General features: G+C 42.2%; 1 protein-coding gene across 1 annotated transcript; it reads right to left on the bottom strand.

The window, feature by feature from the left end:
• Positions 1 to 8376: 8376 nt before the first annotated feature.
• Positions 8377 to 8925, bottom strand: LOC130982597 (uncharacterized). Its single transcript, XM_057906639.1, has one exon. The coding sequence runs from the start codon at positions 8923 to 8925 to the stop codon at positions 8377 to 8379; it is 549 nt and encodes a 182-aa protein (XP_057762622.1).
• Between the last annotated feature and the right edge of the window lie 342 nt (positions 8926 to 9267).

Genomic DNA, 9267 nt, shown 5'->3' on the forward strand with positions numbered 1-9267 from the left:
ACATGTTCTGCCACTGAGCTATGACGGCTTATATTTTTGTCTTTCCATCTCCCATGACTCAGAGGTGGAAGCTTTTTGTCTTCCCTTTGAGGTTTCTCTGGCTTTAGGTGCCATTAATGGTAATGGAAAAGCAAAAAAGCTATGCTTTTACCACACTAAACTTAAAATATTGCTCGCCCTCGAGCAAGAAAAGAAAAGAATAGTAGAAGAAGAAGAAAATGGAGGAGAGTGAGGGGAGATGGATTCGGCTATATGGGTGGGATTGGGTGGGAAAGAATTTTGAATCTTGAAGGTGAGTGGGTTTTATGGGAAAGAGTGAGTGGTGAATGAAAAATAGAAGGGATGACCATGAATGGAGAGAGAGAGGGCGAGGTAGGTGGGGATCCTGTGAGGTCCACAGATCCTGAGGTGTCAAGGAATTCCATCCCTGCACCAAATAGGCATGTAAAATGCCTTGGTGCACCATTCTGGCGTTCAAACGCCCATTGGTGCATGTTCTGGGCGTTCAACGCCCATGTAATGCATGTTTCTGGCGTTGAACGCCAGTTTCATGCTTGTTCCTGGCGTTCAGCGCCAGTTTGTCCTCTCTGTGCACCATCCTGGCGTTTAACGCCAGGTTGTTGCTTGTTTTGGGCGTTCAGCGCCAGAATGGTGCTCTGTTCTGGCGTTGAACGCCGGCCAGATGCACCTTTTGGGCGTTGAACGCCAGCCCGTGCGTCCTCCAGGGTGAAAAATTTTTTTCTTCTGTTTTTGACTCTGTTTTTAATTTTTTTGATTTTTTCGTGACTCCTCATGATCATGTACCTAATTAAACACAAAAATAACAAAGAAACAAAATAAAATAAAATTAGATAAATAAAATTGGGTTGCCTCCCAACAAGCGCTTCTTTAATGTCAATAGCTTGACAGTGGCTCTCATGGAACCACAAGGTGATCAGGTCAATGTTAGTGTGGTCCCAACACCAAACTTAGAGTTTGGATATGGGGTTTGAACACCAAACTTAGAGTTTGGTTGTGGCCTCACAACACCAAACTTAGAGTTTGACTGTGTGGGCTCTTCTTGACTCTGAACTGAGAGAAGCTCTTCATGCTTACTCTCTTTTGTCACAGAGGGATGGCCATGTGCCTGAAACACAAGGTAGTCCCCATTCAATTGAAGGACTAACTCACCTCTGTTGACATCTATCACTGCTCCTGCTGTGGCTAGGAAAGGTCTTCCTAGGATGATGCATTCATCATCTTCCTTCCTAGTGTCTAGGATTATGAAATCAGTAGGGATGTAAAGGCCTTCAACCCTTACTAGCACGTCCTCCACTATTCCATAAGCTTGTCTCATTGACTTGTCTGCCAATTGTAATGAGAACAAGGCAGGTTGTACCTCAATGATCCCCAGCTTCTCCATTACAGAGAGTGGCATCAGATTTATTCCTGACCCAAGATCACATAGAGCTTTTTCAAAGCTCATGGTGCCAATGGTGCAAGGTATTAAGAACTTGCCAGGATCTTGTTTCTTTTGAGGTAGAGTTCTCTGAATCCAAGTATCTAGTTCACTAATGAGCAAGGGAGGTTCACTTTCCCAAGTCTTATTACCAAACAGCTTGGCATTCAGCTTCATGATAGCTCCTAAGTATTGAGCAACTTGCTCTCCAGTAACATCTTCATCCTCTTCAGAGGATGAATAGTCTTCAGAGCTCATGAATGGCAGAAGGAGATCTAATGGAATCTCTATGGTCTCTAGATGAGCCTCAGATTCCTCAGGATCCTTAATAGGAAACTCCTTCTTGCTTGAGGAACGTCCCAGGAGGTCTTCCTCACTAGGATTTTCGTCCTCCTCCTCCCTTGTGCATTTGGCCATATTGACTATGTCAATGGCCTTGCACTCTCCTTTTGGATTTTCTTCTGTATTGCTTGGGAGAACACTGGGAGGAGTTTCAATAATTTTCTTACTCAGCTGGCCCACTTGTGCCTCCAGATTTCTAATGGAGGATCTTGTTTCATTCATGAAACTGAAAGTGGCCTTTGACAGATCAGAGACTATATTGGCTAAATTAGAATTGTTTTGTTCAGAATTCTCTGTCTGTTGCTGAGAAGATGATGGATATGGCTTGCTATTGCCCAGCCTAGTACGTCCACCATTGTTAAAACCTTGTTGAGGTTTTTGTTGATCCTTCCAGGAGAAATTTGGATGATTTCTCCATGATGAGTTATAGGTGTTTCCATAAGGTTCACCCATGTAATTAACCTCTGCCATGGCAGGGTTCTCAGGATCATAAGCTTCTTCAGAAGCTACCTCTCTAGTACTGTTGGATGCATGTTGCAATCCATTCAGATTTTGAGAGATCATGTTGACCTGTTGAGTCAACATTTTGTTCTGAGCCAATATGGCATTCAGAGCATCAATTTCAAGAACTCCTTTCTTCTGAGGTACCCCATTATTCACGGAATTCCTCTCAGAGGTGTACATAAACTGGTTGTTTGCAACCATGTCAATGAGTTCTTGAGCCTCTTCAGGCGTTTTCTTCAGGTGAATAGATCCACCTGCAGAATGATCCAATGACATTTTCGAAAATTCAGAGAGACCATAATAGAATATATCTAATATGGTCCATTCTGAAAACATGTCAGATGGACATCTCTTGGTCAGCTGCTTGTATCTTTCCCAGGCTTCATAGAGGGATTCACCATCTTTTTGTTTGAAGGTTTGAACATCCACTCTCAGCTTGCTCAGCTTTTGAGGAGGAAAGAACTTATCTAAGAATGCAGTGACAAGCTTATCCCATGAGTCCAGGCTATCCTTGGGTTGTGAATCCAACCATACTCTAGCTCTGTCTCTTACAGCAAAAGGGAAAAGTAAGAGTCTGTAGACTTCAGGATTAACTCCATTCGTCTTTACAGTGTCACAGATCTGCAAGAACTCAGTTAAAAACTGGTAAGGATCTTCAGATGGAAGTCCATAAAACTTGCAGTTTTGTTGCATTAAAGCAACTAGTTGAGGCTTAAGCTCAAAGTTATTGGCTCCAATGGCAGGAATGGAGATGCTTCTTCCATCAAACTTGGACGTTGGTTTAGTAAAGTCACCAAGCATTCTCCTTGCATTATTATTATTATTTTCAGCTGCCATCTCTTTCTCTTGTTCGAAAATTTCTAGAAGGTCTCTTCTGGATTGTTGTAATTTAGCTTCTCTTAGTTTTCTCTTCAGAGTCCTTTCAGGTTCTGGATCAATTTCAACAAGAGTGCCTTTATCCCTGTTCCTGCTCATATGAAAGAGAAGAAAACAAGAAAAGAAAGAGGAATCCTCTATGTCACAGTATAGAGATTCCTTTATGTTAGTAGAAAAAGAAAGGGGGTAGAAGGATGAAGAAGAGGGTTCGGATTTTAGATGAAGAGAGGTGAAGAGAAGTGTTAGTAATTAATTAATTAAATAGAAGAAGAAAAGAAGAGGGAGAATTCGAAAATAATTTTGAAAAAGAGTTAGTGATTTTCGAAAATTAAAGATAACATAAGATTAAAATTAAAATTTAAAACATGAAACAATTAATTAATTAAAAAGAATTTTTGAAAAAGAGAGAGATATTTTCAAAAATAGAAGAGGGAGAAGTAGTTAGGTGGTTTTGAAAAAGATAAGAAACAAACAAAAAGTTAGTTAGTTGATTGAAAAAGATTTGAAATCAATTTTTGAAAAAGATAAGAAGATAGGAGTTTAGATAAGATATTTTGAAATCAAATTTTTGAAAAAGATAAAATTTTTGAAAAAGATAAAATAAAAGATAAAAAGATTTAATTCAAAATTTTAAAATTATTTACTTCACTAACAAGAAATTACAAGATAGGATTCTAGAACTTAAAGATTGAACCTTTCTTAACAAGAAAGTAACAAACTTCAAATTTTTGAACCAATCACATTAATTATTAGTGAATTTTCGAAAATATGATGTAAAGATAAGGAAAAGATTTTGAAAATATTTTGAAAAAGATTTTTGAAATTTTCGAAATTTTTTTTTTTTAAAAATGAAAAAGATATGATTTTTGAAAAAGATTTTAAAAAGATAAGATTTTTAAAATTGAAATTTTGACTTGACTTGTAAGAAACAACTAATTTTGAAAATTTTTGACCAAGTCAACCCAAAATTTCGAAATTTTGGAGGGAAATAAGGAAAAGATATTTTTTTGATTTTTTGAATTTTTAATTATGAGAGAGAAAAACAACAAAAATACTCAATGCATGAAATTTTTAGATCAAAACCATGAATGCATGCAAGAATGCTATGAATGTCAAGATGAACACCAAGAACACTTTGAAGATCATGATGAACATCAAGAACATATTTTTGAAAAATTTTTGATGCAAAGAAAATATGCAAGACACCAAACTTAGAGATTTTTAATGCTTGGAAAATATGAATGCAAAAATGCACATGAAAAACAACAAACAACACAAAACAAGAAATCATCAAGATCAAACAAGAAGACTTGTCAAGAACAACTTGAAGATCATGAAGAACACTATGAATGCATGGAATTTTCGAAAAATGCAAGAAAAAATTTTTAAAGCATGCAATTGACACCAAACTTAAAAATTGACTCAAGACTCAAACAAGAAACACAAAATATTTTTGATTTTTATGATTTTATGATTTTTTTGTATTTTTATTATATTTTTTTTCGAAAATATAGTTTTGAAAAACGAAAGATAAAAAGAAAAATTTTGAAAAAGATTTTTGAAAAGAAAATTACCTAATCTGAGCAACAAGATGAACCGTCAGTTGTCCATACTCGAACAATCCCCGGCAACGGCGCCAAAAACTTGGTGGACGAAATTGTGATCATCATTATATGTTTCTTGGATTTTGAATGAATATACTCTTAGGGCACTGTTTATTTTCTTTATTGGAATTCACAACTCCGTTCAACTAACCAGCAAGTGTACTAGGTCGTCCAAGTAATAAACCTTACGTGAGTAAGGGTCGAATCCACAGAGATTGTTGGTATGAAGCAAGCTATGGTCACCTTATAGATCTCAGTCAGGCGGATTAAACATGATACTTAATTAGATTCAAATAATAAACTAAAAATAATAAAAGGGATAGAATACTTATGTAGATTCATTAGTAGAGGTATCAGTTAAGTATATGAAGATGCTGTATGACTCAAGGACGCCTGCCTTCCCACTGCTTCTACTCAATCCTTCTTACTCCTTTCCATGGCAAGCTTTGTATAGGGGTTCACCATCAGCTGTGGCTACTTTCTTCCTCTCGGGGAAATATCCTATGCGGCTGTCACTCGCACAGCTAACCAGTCTGGAGGCATCACCCATGGTTGATGGCTACATCCCATCCTCGCAGTGAAAGCTAATGCTCACGCACTCTGTCACAGTACGGCCAATCACCGGTTGGTTCCCGCTCCTACTGGAATAGAATCCATTGATTCTTTTGTATCTGTCACTAACGCCCAGCAGGTTACAGGTTTGAAGCACGTCACAGTCATTCATTACTGGAATCCTACTCGGAACACCACAGACAAGGTGAGACTTTCCGGATTCCCAGGATCCTACTCGGAACACCACAGACAAGGTTGGACTTTCCGGATCCTCATAAATGCCGCCATCTATCTAGCTTATACCACGAAGATTCTGTTGGGGAATCTAAGAGATACACATTCAAGCTCTGTTGCATGTAGAACGGAAGTGGTTGTCAATCACGCGCGTTCATCAGTGAGAATGATGATGAGGGTTATTTACTCATCACATTCATCATGTTCTTGGGTACGAATGAATATCTTGGAATAAGAATAGAAGAGATTTGAATAAAAGAAAATAGAACTTCATTAATCTTTGAGGTACAGTAGAGCTCCACACCCTTAATCTATGGTGTGCAGAAACTCCACCGTTGAAAATACATAAGTGAAAGAGGTTCAGGCATGGCCGAATGGCCAGCCCCCTAAACGTGATCAATGATCTCCTAAGATGAAGAATAAAACAAAACTGAGACAAAAGATGTCTAATACAATAGATAAATGTCCTATATATACTAGACTAGCTCCTAGGGTTTACATGAGTAAGTAATTGATGCATAAATTCACTTCCGGGGCCCACTTGGTGTGTGCTTAGGCTGAGCTTGATCAATCCACGAGCTGAGGCATTTCTTGGAGTTGAACTTCGAGTTATGACGTGTTTTGGGCGTTCAACTCCGGATCATGACGTTTTTCTGGCGTTTAACTCCAGACAGCAGCATGTACTTGGCATTTAACGCCAAGTTACGTCGTCATTCTTCGAATAAAGTATGAACTATTATATATTGCTGGAAAGCCCTGGATGTCTACTTTCCAACGCCCGTGAGACCGCACCAATTGGAGTTCTGTAGCTCCAGAAAATCCATTTCGAGTGCAGGGAGGTCAGAATCCAACAGCATCAGCAGTCCTTTTGTCAGCCTTTTTCAGAGTTTTGCTCAAATCCCTCAATTTCAGTCAGAATTTACCTGAAATCACAGAAAAACACACAAACTCATAGTAAAGTCCAGAAATGTGAATTTAACATAAAAACTAAGGAAAACATCCCTAAAAGTAGCTTGAACTTACTAAAAACTACCTAAAAACAATGCCAAAAAGCGTATAAATTATCCGCTCATCAGAGCCTCATACTGTGTTGTCGGAGGGACGTGAACACGCTTTTTAGGTCGCATAGGAGGTCATCAGGATGTGTAGTCTTTGCGAGGATGTCGTCGACGTAGACTTCCACCGTCTTGCCTATGAGGTTGCCAAATATTTTGTTCATCAGCCTCTGATATGTTGCCCCCGCATTTTTTAGGCCGAATGGCATTACATTGTAGCAATAGGTTCCTCCTGGTGTTATGAAAGTTGTCTTTTCCTCGTCGGGTCGGTGCATCGGTATCTGATTGTAGCCGAAATAGGCATCCATGAAACTCAGATATCGATACCCCGCCGCCGGATCGACGAGTGCATCTATGTTGGGTAGGGGCATGAACTACGTTTGACAGCCAGGTCGAGTAGTCTAATTCTCGTATGAAACCTGCTTCTAGGAGGCTGGCTGTCTGCCTAGCCACCTCCTCTGCTCTTTCCTGCGACATCTTCCTTCTTCTTTGGGCCATTGGGCGGGCGTCCAACTTGACAGCCAAGTGATGCGACATGACTTGGGGGTTTATGCGTGGCATGTCGGCCGGTGTCCAGGCAAATAGATCTCCATTAGCTCTGATCATTTCTACTAGAGGCTCCTTCAACTCATGTGGGAGGTTTCTATTAACGAACGTCTTTTTCCTCTGTGTCACCTACCCTGAACTTTTCCAGGTCCCCTTTTGGTTCTAGTCTCGGTTTGTCGTCAACTCTGGCATCTAGGTCGGCAAGGAACACTCCAGAGGCTTCCTTAGATTTCTTCCTCAGGGAGAGGCTGGCGTTATCGCAAGCGACTACCGTTTCTAAATCTCCTCTTATGGATCCTACGGATCCGTCATCAGCAACAAACTTCATTACCAGCAACCTCGTGTTGATTACCGCCTCAATGTCGTTAATCGTTTTCCTCCCCAGAATGATGTTGTAGGTAGTGGAGTCCCGTAGAACCGCGAATTCGGCCATTATTGACCTTCACCCTTGGCTCTGCCCCAGGGAGACCGGCAAAGATATTACCGCGTCTGGCTTGATGAAGTGGTCGCCTAACCCTATGACACCATGCTGGTGAGTCATTAGGTCGGCGTCCCGTAATCCCAGTGCATCAAACACGTTGCGGAACATAATGCTTGAGTCTGCCCCAGTATCCATAAGGATTCGTTTGACGAGGCCGGTTCCCACCCTGGCCGTGATGACCATGGGAGGGCTCTCAGGGACCTCGTCGAACCATTGATCTTCTGGACCGAAAGAGATGACTGGTGGCCTCTTGGAATTTCGCGCCGACGAAGAGGAGACTGCCAGGACTTTGGCGTCTTTCTTGTGTGCTGATCTCGACTTTGGCGCTGTGTTTTTGGCGGTCACCACGTTTATTATGGTAAGGCCGCGGTCACTATCCTCTGGCTCTTGTCATCGCTTCACCAATCGGGTCTGGCCATCTTCATCGTGGTCGCGATGTCGTCTCCTTGGTTCCCTGATAAGGTGGGAGAATTCAGTCAGTTTACCGTCCCTGATCGCTTGCTTTAGCGCATCTTTCAGGTTAAAGCAGTCCTGTGTTTGGTGCCCATAGCCTTTATGGTAATCAAAGTAGAGGCTTATGTTCCCCCCTGTGCGGTCTTTCAGAGGTCGGGGCTTCATCAATATTCCCTTTTCATCAATTTGCTAGTAAACTTCCATGATAGGAAGGGTGAGCGGGGTGTAGTTGGTGAATTTTTCAACCCGGGGAAACGACCTGGGTGCCTTGCTCGGGCCCCTGTCTCTGGCTTACTCCTTCTGCCTTTCTCTGTTACCGTGTTGCCTGGGTTGATTGTAGGAGGGCTGCCGTTTGTTAGCAGCCACAACTCGGCTAACTTCCTCATCATTTATGTACTCCTTGGCTACAGTTTGGATCTCGTGCATCGTCCAGACCGGCTTTGTGGTGAGGTGTTTTCGGAAGTCCTCATTGAGGAGGCCGTTCGTCAGACAAAGGCTGGCCACCGAATCGGTTAATCCCTCGATCTCCAAGTATTCGTCGTTGAACCGGTCTATATACTTCCTGGTCGTCTCCCCGATGCATTGAGTCATGCCGAGGAGATTGATTGGGCGTTTTGCCTTCGCAATTCTGGTGGTGAATTGTGCTAGGAAGGCGCGGCTGATGTCGGAGAAGCCGGTCACCGAGCCCTGCGGGAGGCTATTAAACCACCGTATCGCAGGTCCTGCCAGGGTGACCAGGAAGGCGCGGCACCTTACCTCGTCTCCTACTCCCTCCAGGTTCATTCTGGCTTCAAAGGCCGTGAGGTGTTCCAGTGGGTCCTGGGTTCCATCGTACCTCATGTCCGTTGGTTTGTCGAAGTGTTTCGGCAACCGGACTTCAAGGATGGATCAATGGAACGGGGTGGCGCCCATTATCACGGGCCGCCGTGTCCTCTCGGACCTCCCTTATGCGCCTTCACGATCCTGCCCTGTGGTGCGTGTTTCCTTACCTCGGGCGTAGATAATTGTGTCATTTCGTCTTCTCGGGATAGGCGTGTCTTCTCGACTACTTTCCGCTTCCGTTTGGCGGGCGGAGGTGTGCCAGGAATGACTTTGGTGGGAGGCTCTCTCTCGGCTTTCGGGAGACGGGCAGTAGGTGGGGTCGGTATTTCATTGGTGGTGATCCTGATCCGCTAGTTGTCG

Source organism: Arachis stenosperma, chromosome 1 (assembly GCF_014773155.1).
Source record: "Arachis stenosperma cultivar V10309 chromosome 1, arast.V10309.gnm1.PFL2, whole genome shotgun sequence".
In the NCBI taxonomy this organism is placed as follows: Eukaryota; Viridiplantae; Streptophyta; class Magnoliopsida; order Fabales; family Fabaceae; genus Arachis; species Arachis stenosperma.